The sequence below is a fragment of the Talpa occidentalis genome, unplaced genomic scaffold (genome assembly GCF_014898055.3).
Source record: "Talpa occidentalis isolate TD23 unplaced genomic scaffold, MPIMG_talOcc4v2.1 talOcc4.13, whole genome shotgun sequence".
Taxonomy (NCBI): Eukaryota; Metazoa; Chordata; class Mammalia; order Eulipotyphla; family Talpidae; genus Talpa; species Talpa occidentalis.
Window position 1 is genome coordinate 31,314,754 of NW_023601322.1, and position 19,462 is coordinate 31,334,215.

At 33.3% G+C, this 19,462-nt stretch overlaps 1 protein-coding gene across 1 annotated transcript in view; it reads left to right on the forward strand.

Moving 5' to 3' along the window:
- CCDC178 (coiled-coil domain containing 178) overlaps nt 1-19,462 on the forward strand; it is a 305,310-nt gene that overhangs the window by 36,910 nt on the left and 248,938 nt on the right. The window contains exons 9-10 of the mRNA XM_037508275.2: nt 1,564-1,706; nt 3,963-4,116. Of these exons, the coding sequence (XP_037364172.1) occupies nt 1,564-1,706; nt 3,963-4,116 (297 nt within the window). The remainder of the gene's footprint in view (nt 1-1,563; nt 1,707-3,962; nt 4,117-19,462) is intronic.

Below are 19,462 nucleotides of genomic sequence, written 5' to 3' on the forward strand. Positions count from 1 at the left end.
TGAAATAGTTCCTTTCCACTCACAGTCCCACTTGCTGCGTCCGTTTTTCTTGTTGGCCGTTTTGGTTTGTTGTTTCCCTCCTCTCTGCCGGTCGGAGAGTGCCGCCTGTGTGGGCGGGGGAGGGGAGCAGGGTTCTGCGCTTCCCTCCCTTCTGGTCCTCTTTTATGGCAACTTTCTTCTTCGGGCAGTTTGTTGGCGTCACCCGTTTATCTTCCGTGTCCCAGTTCTCACTGGGACCTGCCGCTTTTCCTCCCTATTAACTTTTTTTAATGGGAGATCTTACTCGCAGCATCTCCTCGCCGCCATGTTGCTCCGCCCCCCCCTCCTTTTAAATGTCTTAGCAGGAGTTCGCATAGTTACATTTGTGCACATCATGACAGGTATAGGGAGACTTTCATTAAATATTTATAAGCAAGGGAATGGCTAAGTGAATATTGGATACACATATGAGGGAGCTAGATTGCAATGTGGGTGGTGTCTGTTGACATTTTCTGGGAAATCCATTCTTTAAAAAAGTAAAATTGATCCTTATATATGGATGGGTCTATGTCTGGATGCTTCTGTTCCACTTATCTATATAATCGCTGAAAAAATACTAGGTAATATTAGTTTACAATTCTGTATAGTTTCCAAAATTAAATTTTCTCATGAATCCCACCACCAAATGTCACTTGCCATTCACTACAAGCCAATTTTATTGACTTTATTTATTATTTTCTCAAATATTATTGGTTGACAAATAATTTACATAACTATTTAACTTTGATAGTAATTTCCACACCTCCACATGCACATTTCACTCATCCTCCATCAAAGTCCCAGTGCCAATAACTACCATACTGAACATCCCCTCGTAACTAGGATATTTTTTCAGTCTAATATTGAGTATATATCCCACAGTTTCTTTATCCAGCTGTCTGTCCATGGCATTCAGGTTGGTTCCATGACTTGGCTGTTGCAAATAAGTTATATGGCCATATTATCTAAAACAACTTATAGACTCTCTCTGCTAAAATGCATATCCCCACACTTCTGTACCTAAAGGGACAATCTTTGCAGCCATTGCTGCCATTGTGCTTTTCTAAGAATTAATGAAAATTATTGCTTTCCCATGAGACAACTGCATCATGTTGTTCTACCACTTTACTCCCTGGAGAAGGACCTGCTCGCTCCCCACTGCCTGTTCCTACTCCCTTTCCTCCAGCTATTCAACAAGACACTCAGACTTATAGTTCCATCCTTGGCCATCACAATCTCCATTTCTCCTTAGTAGAGAATTAGGAGAGGGGTAATGTTTATAATATTTGACAGTTAATAGAAAAAATGGAATATTTGGGACCCTCATATTAAGATAATAATGGTTACTCCTGAGTGAGAGGATTACAGATGATTTTCTTTTTTAAATTCATGTTTACTGATTAAATAAAGGAAAAAAAGAAGCTATAAAAGACAATTTCTCTCAATCAAAACTAAGTTTCAGTACTTTGGCTGATCTTTCTCTTATGTGGTTCTTCTAATTAGTCATTAGGTGCATATATTATCAAAAATATTTTTCATTTCTAGGTAATGGAACTATATAGACAAGTTCATGAAGAACTTGAAAGAGCCATAGAACACTATGGAAATGTCAAATTGAAAGCTCAACGAATTAAAGAAGAAATGGAAAAAGATATTTCTTATGATAAAATAAAAATAGAAGCCTACAAGTAAGACACTGTTCCATAAGTGTTACTTATATTATTTAGAAGTAAAAGGTTAATTTAGAATGTAATATACATTCCTGTAATAAATCAGATAAAAAGAAAGAATCTTAATTACCCAATCTTAATTATCCATATTTAAGTTTATATGGAAAGCCAAAGTTTTTATCTTTTACATATAAATACATGTTTATAAATTCCTAAAACACCACTTTTTTGTCATTATAAAGCTGGTACATATTGTCAAGTTGTCTATGGCATAATAAATATTTATGATGTGTGCAAAATTACTTCCAAAAAAATATACTGCGTAGGGTATTATTAAAAACAAATTTTATAACCATGCACTATGAATGGCATCTAACTAATTTCTCTTGCATTATTTTCTTTCCAATAAAATCTGATATTTTAATTTATAAATTGACTAATTGTATTTTGCATCCTAATGTTTTTAATTATTTCTCTGATGTACTTATATTTTATTATAATTCTAATTCTTCTATTTGGCTTCAAATATATATTTTTAAATTTCTATTATGAATTTCTAATTTTTCAAATACCTTTTTTATTTTTGCTTTCCAACTGAATTGTATTTTGATTAGAGAATATTATGCAATTTCTACCCATTTAAAATTGTTGAGAGCCTCCCTGGTGGCGCAGGTGGTTGAGCGCCTCACTGTGAAGCTGTCCGCAGCCTCTGCAGCACGGGTTTGATCCCAGCCCGCCGGCGAGAATCCCACATGGTGCAGCAGACCTCTCCTGTCTCGCCCGCTGCTCCCTTCAGTAGTGTATTTTGTCAGTCTGCCTATTCTGTTCCCTGCTCCATCTCTGGTGAATATTCTCACCCTCCCATGCATCTGGTCTGTACCCGGTTCTTGCATAAAATTGTTGAGTCTTAATATTTGCTTCTGTGATGTGAACTTTTGTGGGGTTATTTTTGTGACTATTCTTTGTGTAAGTGAAAATATTTCTTGTGCACTTTGCTTATTGAATGTATAGTACTTTAGCGTTTCAGGTCAAGTTTACTAATTATGGAAATAAATCTTTGTATATCCTTGCTATTTCAAGTGTGGTCTGTAGACCAAATCAGCATTACCTGGGTTCTTATTCAAAATGCAGAATATTAGGGTCCATTCAGACCCTATGCAATTAACAACAACAACAAAAAATCCCAAGGTGATGTTTGAGAAGTACTGTTCCTTATCATTTCTGATCTCACTGCTTTTTTTCTGTCAATTTTGAAGAAAATGTGGAAAAAATATGATGGTATAACTAGCTACATCTACATTTTTTTAATTCCATCTGTTTTTGCTTCATTTGCTTCATTCTTTATGAGCACACCAAAGCCGAAGTTCTATCCAAGACCATACATTTTTCCCCCTTTTCCTGATTTATCTGACCCCCACACTCCTCCCACTCTGGGAATCATCATTTTATTTTCAGAATCTAAGGGCTTGTTTTTGTTTGGTTTGCTTTTTTTTTTTTAATCTTCCACATAAGAGTGAGATGATAAAGTATTTGTCTTTCTCCACCTCACTTATTTCTCTTTGTTGCAAATAATATTTCATCTTTTAAGTATTTCATTATGTGTGTTTATCCATTCATCAGTTGGTGAGCTCGTAGATTGTTTCCATTCCTTGGCTATTGTGAATAATGCTACAATGAATGTAGAGGTACATATATCTTTTTGAATGAGTGTTGTCATATTCTTCAGTTAAATACCCAGAAGAATTGCTTCATTATATGATATTTTCTATTCTTAATTTTTTGAGAAATCACCATACTGTTTCTCTATAGTAGCTGCACCAATTTACATCCTCACCAATAGCACAGGAAGGGTTCCCTTTATTTTGGTATCTGGGGTAAGGTGGTATCTTTCAGTTTCATTTGGATTTAGTGCATGAGAACCTGGGTCAATTCAATAACCACAACATGTATTTATTGGTCACTGACATTTATTTCTTTGTGAATTTTTGTTTATCTTCTCTCCTCATTTATCTATTGGTTAATTGTTTTCTATTTCATATTGGTTTGTAGGATTTTATTGTATATAAATGAAGTCTTTCATAGGTTTCAAAAAATTTGCCAGTCTGTTATTTTTTTAATCGTGTGGTACTTTTCAGGAGTTGCTTTGAGATGGGTGAAATTTTAGTAATAGATAAATTCCACTGATTCACATTGTTAAGTCAGAAGCTAATTTAAATATCTTAAATTTTTTTTTTTGTTCAATGTGGAAAAAAATCAACTTTGTTTTTCTCTTAGGAAAGAGATTGATAATATAAACATTGTACAAACTAACTTATATAAATCGTTATCAGACCTTAATACTACTGTTGAGGAGCATGAAGATACAATGACTGAAATTTTGAAGGAAACAGAGATATCAACAAATGAATTATATGCTTTAACAAAAACGGTGAGTTTTCATATTAAAAATTTATTAAATACTGATTTTAACTTTGAACCATAACTATTAAAATGTATTCTGTTAACAACTGAATATTGTTAGCATATATTCTGTCTATATTGGCTTTCTATTACTGCATAACAAATTACCACAAGTTTAGCAGCTTCAAATAGCACCTGTTTATTATCTCAAAGTTTCTTTGGGTCATGGCTCAGTGCATTCCTCTGCTCTAGGTCTTTCAAGAACAGAATTAGGGTGTTAGCAGTCCTGCATTTCTTTCTGGGGACTCCAGGATGAATGTGCTTTCAGATTCATTCAGTTTTGGCAAGATTCAATCCCTGTGGTTTTAGAACTGAATTCCTGGTGTTCTTGGTAGCCATTAGTCTTGGGATCAATAGTAGGTTTTAGAAGCTGCCTGCATCTTCTGGCTAGCGGCTCCCTTCATCCTGAAACTAGGAATAAAGGATCGAGTCCTCTCATGCTTGGGATCACTAAGAACTTCCGTTCTGACTAATCTTTCCTGCTTTCTCTTCAACCACATGTCATATACCATAGTAAAAGGAAATAATAGTAAAAAATGAAAATAAATGATAAAAATAAATAATAGTATAGTAAAAGGCAGTAAGCTAGGTATTCATGTACCAATTTGTATTCCTATCTAGATATAACTACATTTTCTTTCGCCATTTTCTCCTATCAATCTCTTTAATTGTATAATTTTTAAAATTGATTCATAATTATTTGATGAGTATATGTTAATGGCTTTTGGGGGTATCATTTGTATTTCCTTTTGCATGAAAAATTTGCTCCTGATTTTTTCCGTGTGTGATTGTTATTTTTTATAGATTTGTAAGAATTTCTTTTATGTTATGTACTAATTATGTTAAATTACATATAAAAATATTTTCACCCACTCTTTCATTTCTTTAGAGTAAATTCTGATGCACAGAGTCTTCCATTTTAATGTAGTAAAAGTTATTAACATTTTCCATCCAATTTTGTGGTTTTCGACATCTCTTTAAAGAATTGTTCCTGCCTTGAAGTTAAAAAAATATTTTGTTTTTCATATTTACATGATACTTTCAGATAAAATTATGTCTAATTATCCAAAATTGATTTCTTTTCTTATTCTATCTTTTATTTACAAGGTTGGAAGTCAAAGTATTTCTAGAATTTTAGGAAGGCATATTTCATTGCTAGACATGAATCATAATGTGATATTAATATGTATGTTGTGAAATGGGATCCAATTACATTTCCCCCCATAGAGAAGGCAAATTGTTACAATATTATTTTATTGTACTTAAATATTAATATTTTGTGCTATCTCTGTTACATAGGAGGCTTCCATATTTGTGTGGATCTCCTTTTCTATTCTCTTTTTAATTTGTTTGGTTTATCTACCCATGTTTATCTCAATTGATTGTCTATGTTACTAAACTTCTATAATGAGTTTTGATTATCATTATGGTGAATCCTCCACTCATATTTCCTCATGGGTTTTAGGTTATTTTTGACCTTTGTCCTTCCCACACAAATTTCTGTTAATACCTTGTTCATTTCCTTCAGAATCTCTATTGGAATAATGATTGGAATCATACTCAATTGTGGATTATTTGATGGGGTTGTAAATTATTTATTTATTATTATGGGGTTGTAAATTATCCATTTATATGGATAGTTTTTAAAGTATGCCTTAGAGCAGGCACCCACGTCCGGGGCAGACCGGGTGCGCAGAAGAGTGTGCCTGAAACCGGAGGCGCAGGGACTGCATCCTGCTTCGCTATTTGAGAACAGGAACATTTCTTCAGTAAAAACTGCCTAAAACCAGCAGAAAGCTCCCCCAGAAGACAGAGATGGCTCCTGGAAGAGCCAGAGGGGAGCGGAGAAGTTCACCCAAGATGTCAGTCAGTCCGAGCAACACAGTGTCCCAACGCATACGACAAATTAGAAAACAGACAGTAGGGAGTAGAAGAACCACACGCAACCTAACAACTCCTCAGGAAAGAAGAACACCACAAAAAGAAAACCACTCCCCAGATTGCAACGACAGCAACTTGGAAGAACTTCTGAGCCTTCCAGAAAGAGAATTTAAAATTGCCATGATTAAAAAAGTGATAGATCAGAAGAAGGAAATTGAGTCCCTAAAGAGGGAAAACAATGGTCAGAAGAATGAAATTGAGTCCCTAAAGAGGGAAGTAAAAGAAATGCAGGAGATCAAAGAATTAATGGAGGAACTAAAGAACTCCGGGAAAAGCAAGGAAAGCAGAATACATGAAATGGAAGAACGAATAAGTAATCTTGAAGACACAGAAATAAAAAGAACCAAAACAGAAAAGGAAAGAGAAGTACGAAGGAAAAAGAACGAAGAAAGACTTCGGGAACTATCTGACTCCATGAGGAAAGGAAATATAAGAGTTATAGGAATTCCAGAAGGAGAGGAGAGAGATGTAGGAACAGAGAAAATATTCCAGGAGATAATTGAAGAGAACTTCCCAAATGCGAAGAAGGAGCTGAAAATTGATATACAAGAAGCAAGAAGAACACCAAACTTCCACGACGAAAGGAAAAACACAACAAGACACATAATAGTAAAGCTCCCAAGAATCCAGGACAAGGAAAAAATAATGAAGCTGGCAAGAGGGAAGAAACAGATAACATTCAAAGGAAAACCAATCAGGCTGACATCAGACTTCTCTGAAGAAACACTACGGGCAAGGAGAGAGTGGAGGGACATAGTCAACAGACTCCAAGAAAACAGATGCCAACCAAGAATACTCTATCCCGCAAAGCTCTCTTTCCTCCATGAAGAAAGAATATGGACCTTCCCAGACAAAGAGAAACTCCGGAATTTCATTACGAATAAACCCCCACTCCAAAAAATACTACAAGGAATCCTAAAGCCAGAACCTCAGAGGGACGAATAACAACGAAAGAAGACCAAAAAAAAAAAAAAAAGTTATTAAAAGAATAAATAAAATCAAAGGAAAGACAAACATAATGGCAAATACAGATGCTAACATATCAATATTAACTCTAAATGTAAATGGACTAAACTCTTCAATAAAAAGACACAGAGTTGCAGCCTGGATTAAGAAACAAAACCCAACCTTTTGCTGTCTCCAGGAAACACATTTAGCTACAAAAGATAAAAATAGGCTCAAAGTCAAAGGATGGAAAACAATCCTACAAGCAAATGGGCCAAAAAAGAAAGCAGGAACAGCTATATTTATATCAGATAAAACAGACTTCAAACTCAAAAAAATAAAAAGAGACCCCAATGGTCACTACATTATGATTAAGGGGACAATACTTCAAGAAGAAATAACACTCATTAACATATACTCACCAAACGAAAGAGCACCAAAATATATAAGACAACTGTTGTCCTCTCTGAAAACAGACATCAGAGAAAACACATACGTAGTGGGAGACTTCAACACACCACTAACAACAATGGATAGATCAACAAGACAAAAAATAAGTAAAGAAACTAAAGCTCTAAATAAGGACCTAGAGCATTTGGGCTTAACAGACATCTATAGAACACTAAACCCAAAAAAAACGGAGTACACATTTTTCTCAAGCGCACACGGATCATTCTCCAGGATCGATCACATACTGGGGCACAAGACAAACATCAACAGATACACCAAGATTGAAATCATACCAACCATCTTTTCTGACCACGAAGGCATCAAACTAGAAATAAATCATAAAAAGAAGGCAAGGAACTATCAAACCTCATGGAGATTAAAAGCCACACTACTGGAAGACCACTGGACTAACGAGGAGATCAAAGAAGAAATTAAAAAATTCTTTGAATTGAATGACAAGGAGGACACCAATATCCTAAATGTATGGGATGCAGCAAAAGCAGTAATAAGAGGAAAATATATAGCAATAGAAGCTCACATCAAGAAACAAGAAAGAACTCAAAGAAACAACCTAATCTCGAAGCTCAAAGATCTAGAAAAAGAACAACAAAAAACCCCAAACCAGTAGAAGAAAAGAAATAATAAAAACCAAAGCAGAAATAAATGAAATTGAAACTAAAAAAACAATCCAAAAGATCAATGAAACCAAGAGCTGGTTCTTTGAAAAAATAAATAAAATAGACAAACCCCTAGCCAGGCTCACAAAGGAAAAAAGGGAGAAAGCACAAATACACAGGATCATAAATGAAAGAGGAGAAATCACAACGGACACAGCAGAAATCAAAAGAATAATCAGTAACTACTATGAAGAGTTATATGGAAACAAGTTCAACAATCTAGAGGAGATGGGCAAATTCCTACAACTCTACAATCACCCAAAGCTAGATAAAGAAGAAATAGAACACCTAAACAGACCAATTACAAGCAGCGAAATTGAAATGGTAATCAAAAACCTCCCCAAAAACAAAAGCCCAGGACCTGATGGATTTACAAATGAATTCTACCAAACATTCAGAGACGAATTAGTGCCTATCCTTCACAAACTCTTCCAAAAAATTGAGAAGGAAGGGACAATACCAAACACGTTCTATGAAGCCAACATTACACTAATACCAAAACCGAATAAGGACAACACAAAAAAGGAAAACTATAGGCCAATCTCCCTAATGAACACTGATGCAAAAATCCTCAATAAAATTTTAGCTATCAGAATCCAACAATGTATCCATAAGATAATTCACCACGACCAAGTTGGATTCATTCCAGGGGCACAAGGATGGTTTAACATCTGAAAATCAATCAACGTTATCCAACACATCAACAAAAAGAAATATAAAAACCATATGATAATATCAATAGTTGCTGAGAAAGCTTTCGACAAAGTGCAACACCCATTCATGATAAAAGCCCTTGAAATTCTTGGGATACAAGGAACATACCTCAACATCATAAAGGCCATCTATGACAAGCCAACAGCCAATGGTGAAAAGCTGAAAGCAATTCCATTAAGATCTGGAACAAGACAAGGATGTCCACTCTCACCACTGCTTTTCAATATAATACTGGAAGTCCTAGCCAGAGCAATAAGACAAGAGAAAGACATCCAAGGAATCCAAATAGGAAAAGAAGAAGTCAAACTATCACTATTTGCAGATGATATGATAATATACATAGAGAACCCCAAAATCTCCACAGAAAAACTAATTCAACTCATCAATCAATTCAGTAAAGTGGCAGGATACAAAATCAACACGCAAAAGTCAGTAGCCTTCCTATACACAAACAATAAATCTGAAGAAGAAGAAATCAAAAAAAACACCCCTTTTATTATCGAAACAAAAAAAATCAAATATTTGGGAATAAATCTAACAAAAGAGGTAAAGGACCTATACAAAGAAAACTATAAAACACTGTTAAAAGAAATAGAAGAAGACACAAAGAAATGGAAAGACATCCCCTGCTCATGGATTGGAAGAATAAACATTATTAAAATGGCCATCCTACCAAAAGCAATATACAGATTCAATGCTATTCCAATCAAAATCTCAATGGCATTCTTCAAAGAAATAGAACAATTATTGATGAAATTCATATGGAATCACCAAACACCCCGAATAGCCAAAGCTCTACTGAAAAAAAAAGAAGGAAATGGAGGCATCACATGCCCAGACTTCAAACTATACTACAAAGCCATAATCATCAAAACTGCATGGTATTGGAACAAGAACAGACATACAGACCAATGGAATCGAATAGAAAATCCAGAAATAAACCCACAGATTTATGGTCAACTAATCTTTGACAAAGGAGCAAAGACTATGCATTGGAGCAAAGAAAGTTTGTTCAATAAATGGTGCTGGGAAAACTGGGTCGCTACATGCAAAAGAATGAAGCTTGACCACTACCTCACACCATACACAAAAATCAACTCAAAATGGATTAAAGAACTAGACATAAGACCTGAAACCATAAAATACATAGAAGGAAATATAGGCGAAACACTACGTGATTTGCACATCAAAGACATCTTTACAGACACATCACCCAAAGCAGTGATAGTGAAGGCAAAGATAAACAGCTGGGACTACATCAAATTAAAGAGCTTTTGCACAGCAAAAGAGACAATAACAAAAACAAAGAGAAACCCCACCAACTGGGAGAACATTTTTGCACCCAACACTAATGATAAAGGACTGATCACAAAAATCTGCAAAGAGCTGATGAGACTCAGCAACAACAAAGAAAATAATCCAGTCAAAAAATGGGCAGAAGAGCTAAAAAGTAACTTCTCTGAAGAGGAAATGCAAATGGCCAACAGACATATGAAAAAATGTTCAACATCACTTGTAATCAGGGAAATACAAATCAAAACTACCATGAGATACCATCTCACACCAGTGAGAATGGCACATATTAAAAAAACTAGCAACAACAAATGTTGGCGAGGATGTGGAGAAAAGGAACTCTTCTGCACTGTTGGTGGGAGTGCAAACTGGTCCAACCACTATGGAGAGCTGTGTGGAGATTTCTGGACCTACTAAACATAGAGCTTCAATATGATCCAGCAATTCCACTCCTAGGTATTTACCCAAAGGACACAGAAACATCAATTCCAAAGAGCACCTGCACACCTATGTTTATAGCAGCACTGTTTACAATAGCTAAGCTTTGGAAACAACCCAAATGCCCAAGAATAGATGACTGGATCAAGAAGATGTGGTACATATATACCATGGAATATTACTCAGCATTCAAAAAAGATAAACACATGCAATTTGCAGCAACATGGATGGCACTGGAAGGGATCATGCTCAGCGAAATAAGCCAAAAAGAAAAAGAAAAATACCGGATTGTCTCACTCATAGCAGGAATCTAGAAAACTTAAATAAGGGACCAGGAAAATAAATATAAGAAAGTGAAAATCAAAATCAACAAAAAACTATGAACCAGAGACACTTTTTGGGGGTGGGGGCGGGAGGGGAAGGATTGGGGTCAGAATTGGGCGTTTGCAATTGTATGGGGGAATATAAAAATAAAATTTAATATTAAAAAAAATAATAAAATATGCCTTAACCAGTTTTCTTAGAATTTTGTAGAAAGGAAACTCAATCTGCAAAATCAGCCTATAATCAGTTTTTAAAAAAAATTAACCCTGAGGTGTCTACTGAATTTTAAATTTTTTATTGCCAGACTGAAAGCTAAACATGAATCAGTTATTTAAAAAATTGATTTTCAATGTAATTCTGATTTGGTCATCAGGTAATTTATGTGGTAGAAATTAATGAAACTGTGTTAAAACATTGTGTAACAGTGTGATAGTGAGTTTTAGTATTTTTCCATTTTTTTCTATGACATTTTTGCTTTATGTAACTTGTGCCCATATTTTCTTGTGTCCATTCTAAACTAAGTTTAGAATGTTTGGAATTGTGTTTTTATTTATGATCTATTTTTATTTATAAGGTTTTATTTGTAAACCGTTAGAATGTTTGGAATACATATTTCACTTATTAGATAAGAGGTATAATCAGTATCTTTAATTGTTCCTGAAGGGTTTATTGACCTTATGACATTTCCTGGCATATGTTTGATTTTACATCATGTTATGCCCATCTTATATAATATTCCCTGTCTTAAGAGAATTTCTAATTAATTTATAAAATAAATTTTTTATTATATTTATATTGATTCCAAGTTTAACATTTTGCACACAACTCTTCCAGTTTATCAGGTAAACTCTTCCAATTTACCTTCCTAACTGGAACTTCTTCTTGTTGGTAAAATGTATCTTTTACAAAGTTCTTTAGAGAATTTCTAAAGTTCAGATACTCAAAATTTTGTTTCTTTGAAAATGTCTTTATTTTGTTCTCATTCATGCTATGTAGCAAATGTGCATCTGAATTAATATGCAAGGAACTGATTTGAAGTAGATAGTAATATGAGTCTCTGCAATTTGTTGCTCCCCCAATTTTATCTCCAGTTACTCTCTTACTACTCCTATCCCTCAAAATGGGTTCTCAACTATCTGGAAAAATTTGTCCAGAGGTTTTTCCTCAGAATATGCCATGTACTTTCCTCCAGACACTCATAAATACTGTTCTTTAGGATTTAAAAAAAAATCAATGTTTTACTCTATCATGTCAATACTACCATTGTCTGGGTTAATCTAAGTTTCATGTTAAACTTCACCTTGGAGAGAAAAATTCTTGATGAAACCATTTCTTTACTTTGTGTGTTCTTCAAACTCTAAATGTACTCTGGATTTACCTCAGTACTGGTGCTTTTATAATATTCTAATGAAGTCAATGATTACTTATCTAGTAATTTTTAGCTTATAAGGCTTTTTTGTTTATTGTTCTTTGTTTTTATTTTACTTGGGAAAAGTACTTCTTACAAAAGAACAGCTGCAAATTACAGAGACCTCTGGAAGAATCACTTGTTTTCGTAAAGTGAATGAGTGGGTGGGATCTAAGGAAGCAACACAGTAGGTGGACAAATTGGAACCATCTTCCATTTTCAGGAAACAGCAAAACTAAAGTTTCCCATTAAGAAACTCTAATAACTGAACTTTAGCTTATCTCATGGATTACCTCCCCTTGCCTTCACTAGCAAATCATAACTTTATTCTCAAATCAATTACTCTACTACAGGAAACACCTTAGCTCATAGTTTTGAATTATCTCTCTCTACCTGCAAAGCTGAAGGATCAAATTAGGCACAATAGTCACAAAAACTCAACATTAAGTTCTTCAAGGGCATTGTGATTTTTACTTTCTTTGCATAAATTGCACAGTGCTTTTCCCATATTAAGCACTCAATAAGTGCTTTTTGAATGAGTAACTTAATGAAGGAAGGATGGGCGGGAGGGAAAGTGGAGGGAAAAAACTGCACCTTGTGAACTGGAAAAGTACTTGGCGAGGTGGAGTGTGGAATGTAAACTTTCAAATAATCCTTGATGATTTATTTAATAGAACAAATGTAGTTAGTTTTACTATGTGTCATTCCTTTCCAGTGATAACTGTAAGCATTAGGGAAGCATAGCACAATCAATAAAAGTTTTAAAAATATTCTATAGTGTTGTCTAATACATATGCCCTCAATTTCCTCATCATGGTGTAGTTTGTCATTTTAAAAAATATTGCTGTCACTGTTTAATCTCTTTTGATCATTTCTAAAATGGCACGTCTGGTCCTCCTGTTACTTTTGACAGGATATTGTGAATGTATTTATAAGGTTAGTAATACTTTTCAATTATAGAAATCACATGGGGACTATAACACTTTCCAAGGAAGAGGGAACATGATGTTTAGATATGTTAATTTTTTTCTGCATTTTGCTCATTAGAAAAACCGTTAAGCTAGATCGTCAGAGGGTATGTTAAGCACCCAATTAAAAGCAATGATGTGAATCATTTCCATGCTTTATATTTTTGGTATGCAATTGAAACTTCTCTTTCAAGAGAAAAATAAAAGATCTGTGCTGCCTAATTGCACATACAACCTAAGTGATTTTTAAAAATTTTGAGGCACATCATGCTTTCAATTTAGAATTTTAATCTAATTAGCATGTACTTTTCTCTAATTTGTGTCATTGTATCTATGAAAACACATTTTACCTGTTTCATGTCTATGGAGAATGACTTATGTAAACCCAAAAACAGTTTGAAAATGGTTAAATAATTTTAAAATATTGTCAAGCTCAAAAATTTTTGAATGTAAAAGAAAATATTTTCTAATCTTTCTTTAGCCAAGTTGAATTTGAGGTAAATTCCCATAGTTTTAGGAATTATTATAGTAAAATTTTAAGCAATTCTTAGTTTTTTTAATATAAAATCCATCTATATTTTATTTTCTCCAGTCATTTGATAATAAAACATGACTCTTAAGGATTTAGAAATCCCTTGTGATTTTCGTATTTTACTGACTAACATCAGGCAACCAATTTTTTTATGTATAATTCAGTGTGTAGAAAAACATGGCAAAAAATTCATTCCTTTTCTATATATTTTATTGTTTTCATATTTTTTTGTAGTAGAAATTCAATATTTTTTACTAGCCTATATGGCTACATACTATGCAGTACATATCCAAATTACACAAAACAACCATCAAACTATACATTTTGATTCCAATTTTTAAAAATAAAATTAAGTTTATTTCTGTTAATTTATTTCTGATTATTGTGGTAACATTGGTTTAAAATACTGCATATAATTTAGGGTAACAGGTCACACCTTTTCAGATGTGTATCATTCAAGCACTATTATCCCTTTACTACAGACCATTGGGTCACATCCCCTCTTAGCCTCACCCCTTTTGCCTCAGTATCCTCAATTCTGCAGTCATATTTCTAGTGTTACTTTTATTTTTCTATTTTTTAAAAAAGATTCTATTTATTTATTTATACAAGCACTGGGCAGATTCAGACGTGCGGGAAGGTGAGAGAATTCACCAGAGCCAGAGTGGGGAGCAGAACAGGCAGACGATGAAATACACTGCTGAGGGGAGCAGCTGGCGCGGCAGGAGAGGTCTGTCACGCCATGTGGGACCCTCGCAGGCGACCCTGGATCGAATCGCGCTGCAGAGGCTGCGGGCAGATTCGCAGCCCAGTGCTCAACTGCTGCGCCACCAGGGGAGGCCCTCTAGTATTACTTTTAACTTAGTTTTTTTTTTAGTTTCTTTGTTTTGTTTCTCTGTATTTCAAATATGAGTGAATCATCTAGAGTTTGTTTTTTTTCCTTCTAAATCATTTCATTTACCATGATCCTCTACAATTCTATCCGTATTATTTTGAATGGCAAGGTTTCATCTATATATAGCTTAGTAATATTCCATCATGCATTTGTACTGTATCTTCCTAATCCACTCATCTGTCATTGGGCACTTCGTTTGTCTTCATTGGACATAGTAGTATTTAAACATTTCTAATTCTTGGGATAAACTCTGCTTTCTTATGGGTTATATAGCTCATAGGATTTTTTTCCATATTCATAAGTTAGTCTGTTTTGTAGTGTTCTAAATTTGTGCTCGTTTTTGAGAGATTTACTTATAAGGATTATGCTGGCTTTATAAAATGAAATGTGAAGCTCTTCTTCCATTCATGTTCCCTAGGTAATTAATATAGATTTAAATAACTTTATCTTGTAAGTCTAATAGAACATTTTGGTGAAAATGAACTGGTGTTTTAAATTTTTTTACATGTTTGAATTTAATGTTTTGTTTTCATGTGTACCTCTTTTATTTATCATGATTGATCTTATCAGACTACTTATTTCTTCTTGAGATTGATTTATAATTTTAATGACCCTAGAATTAATCCTAAAGATTTTCAAATGTGTAATCATAATAAAATATAGAATACGTTCATGATTTTGTTTATCTCTTCTTTCTTATTATATGTGCATTTTCTACCTTTCAAGTAAATTTTTCAAAATATAAAAAAATAGATGTTACACTTGGATTTAATAATTCTACAGTTTCAAACTTCTAAAATATTATCATATGATCTTATAATTACAATTTTATTTATTTCATTTTATTCTATTTCTTCTTAATTTCACATACCTGTTTTGAATACTTAAAGGTTTTAGTTTTTGAATCTTTCTCTAAGAGCTATAGTTGCATTTATTGTTATCTTTTGCAGCAAAACTTGAAAGAAATTTCTTTCTTAATTATCTTTGATTCTCTGCTTGCTTTATTATTTAAGATTATTTGCTGTTGAGGGTTTCGCTAACACAATACTCTATTATTGCTACTATAGATTCTATTTTCTTCTTACGCTCCTCATAAAACCTGATGGAATTTATTACACAAACTATTATCTAAAATTATTTAAAGACTCTTTTTGTATGGCACTCATACTTAATGTTTGTGTTTCAAAGTTTGGAAATACTTGTGTGAGAAGAAAATATTGATTTATAATCTCACTACCCAGATGAAGTCATTGCTAATATTTTGTTGTACATAAACACATCACCCTTGTACTATATTTTGAAATATAACATATATACAGTGATCAATTGTGTTTCTTCATATTCATATTTTATTATGAATTTTAATGACTGATAGTTTCTTAAACCCTTGTTATTTAATATTTAGGATGGTCTCATTTTTAATCATTAAAAACAAAATGTGTTAAAGGCCTCTAAAAATTTTAACATCATAGCTACTCATTTTACTCAAAATAATATTGATGGAAAAATCAATAAAATTTGAAATGTAGTGAAGTATTAGTAGCTCAAGTAAAAATCATGTGCTTCATCTTTCAGTTAAGCCTTAGTTTGCTTGCAGTTTCACATTGTCTAAAATTGTAAAAATTTAACTTTGCGTTTCAATACCTTTATTAAAATTTCTATGTTTACTTATTTACTCACACAAGAACTGGGGTGTAGGCCAGAGATGTGGGGAGTGAGAGGATTCACCAGAGACAGAGCAGGGAGCAGAAGAGGCGCATCTACTGAAGTACACTGCTGAGGGGAGCAGCTGGTGAGAAAGGAGAGGTCTACTGCACCATATGGGTCAGCTCCCTGGCCAGGGATCAAACTCATGCTGCAGTGGCTGGCGATAGCTTGATAGCACTGAGACTTTAATCCCTGCACCATCAGAGCAGCCCCTTCAATATTATTAATAACAATATTCTTATTATTGAATTTCTTTAATTTCATACTATTAGTCTTATAGATTACTTAGGTTTATTAATCTTCGATTTATTGTCTGTGGGAACTTGTATGGCAACTACTTCACAATTCAAAATCTAAGTTTCTGCTATCCTTTACTCTTTGCCAAATGATACTACTTTGAATATGGTGCTATTAGATTGCTTCTTTGAAAATAAAATAATCTTGAACATCACATTAAACATAACCAAAACTATTTAATGGTGCTTAGTGTGTACTTTTATTTATAATTAATTAATTTACATTTATATGTTGGAGTTACATTTTTACTTGTCCATATGTACACATGTTCCACAAACCCTCCACCAAACCACCCAGGCAATACCCTGTCTCCCTCCCTACCCTGCCTCTTTTTCCCTGGCTCTGTTCCATCTGGTAACCATTAAATTCCTTCACTAAGTCCAAGATTTATTTCTGCTGTATTTTGCCTGTGTGTTTTTTCAGTTATTTATATTCCACAGATGAGTAAAACCATCCAATATCTGTCTTTTACTTTCTTACTTATTTCATTTTGTTTTAAATCTATAGGTTTTTCCCTCTCAATGTCACTTGTGATTTAATCACTTTTTATTCCTTAATTTTTATCTTAAGCAAACATTGTATGCAAACATTATATTGTAAGAGAGAGATTTCTGAAATTTTACAGTTGGTATCAGTGAAACAGAAAAGTAAGAAAAGTTAATCACTTGCTTTTTTTGGCAACACATATACTAAAATTGGAATGAGCCCTTGCTCAATGATGACACAAATTTGTGAAGTTTTCCTTATTGTTAAATTGGCTAAAATGATAAGTTAAATGGTGAAGGACAGAAGTGGATTTTATTTTATTTTATTTTGTTTGTTTTGGTAAACCTAATGTGCTGTATTTATATAATATTATATAATAATTTATCATATATAATGTAATATATATAGATATAGGTGATGAGTTATAACCTTCAACTAAAACATACAATGTTACTTCAAAAATGTTATAAAAAATTCATGAATAAAATATTACTTCCTTTGTAATAAATGGCACAGTCTTAAAATCATTATAACTTTATATGCTTTGATTCCTTAATGTTAATATTTATATGATGCAATCCTTATAATTTTGTAAGTATTATCTTTCTGTATTATTGAGTAAAGTTTTTTAAATTTTCACTCTTAGAATTCCTGTATATTAAGTACTGTGAATATTGGTTACTATTGACAATATTTTTAAGGGATTAAATTGCTACAAGTTTATAAATAAAATAATTTTCTATTTGTTGCATTGGTAGTACATGTTAGGTAAAAAGTATATTCTATGTCATTGCTCAAATTTTAGTTAATAATTAAGTTTGAGTATTATTTGTAAATATTACTCAGTCAATTCTAATTGAATTCCTTTTAGAAGGATATGATATATAACATTCCTTAAGTAAGAGGGAAGTTTAAGGGTTTGCTCTTTAACCATGGTAATGTAGAAATGATTTCTATAAAAAAGATTGCACTTATATATAAATGAATCCATGTATCATCCATTAGAGAGCAACAATGGTCTTGAGAATTTTATATTAGCAAAAATACTGCCAGCTTGGACTGGAAGAAGCAGAGAGAGAATAAAATTTAAAAATCCTGTGGGAGCCCTATGGATCTACAGGCAGGAAGCAGGATGGCTAACTATCTGCAGGCATGTATTACCTTTCATGAAAAATGATGACTCAGATAGTGAAAACAAGAGCCCAGAAAATGGAGCCAGTAGTTCAGAGGGCAAAATGAGATTCCAGAGGAGGGAAGTGAGACAGAGGATAAACTTTCTCTGTGCTGAAGACAGAAAAGTCAGGGACAAGTAGCAGAAGGTGGAGACAGTGAGACACAAAGCATGAGAAGCCATTGCTGACTTGAATATAGAGGGAATTATACAGAAACTGACATAAAAATGGCAGCTGCCTACCTTCTTTTCAACTCAAATCCAAAGTAGAGTACTCATGTGGTCCATTAGCATTCTGACCTACAGAACCATAAGATTAATAAATACATGTTATTTTAAGTCAATAAAGAGATATTATTCTATTTATTCAGTTCTTTTGTGTCTTTTAGGAGTGTTGTTAAAAAGGTTTCCTCTAATAGTATTTACATGTTTTTGAAAAGTTAATTCCTAAGTAGTTACATTATTTCGTTGAACTGACAACTGGGGACTTTTCTCTTTATGTTTGGGAATATGAAATCAATAAAGATTCACATTGTACTAATTAATTTATTTTTAGATAACTTATGGTATTTTTGTCATTGTTTATCTCGGATTATCCAGGGGTGTTATTAATTAATCTGCAAATAGAGATAGTATTCCTTCATTATATCATATACCTTTTGTTTTCTCTTATCTGATTATATTTATTGATACACCTAGTTTTGAGTTCTATTTCTCCAAACACTGATTCTTGTCAAACAATTTTTCATGTGCTTATTTTCTAGTGATATAATTCCTCTGGAGAAATGTGTGATCAAATCTTTTGACCATTCTTAATTTGGCGTCATTTTAAATTGTTAATGTTCTTCATGTGGTCTGATTAGTAGGCTCTCAGAGAGATCATTTGAACATATTTCGACTTTATGGAGTGTCTTCACTTTCTTGACAGTATCCTTGAAGCTCAGAGATTTTTAACTTTGGCAACATCTTAATTATTTTTAATTTGGTTGCCCATATCAAAAATGTCATTGCTAAGAAGCCATTGCCTACTTCAGATTCTTGAATAGTTATATCTATGTTTCAATTAAT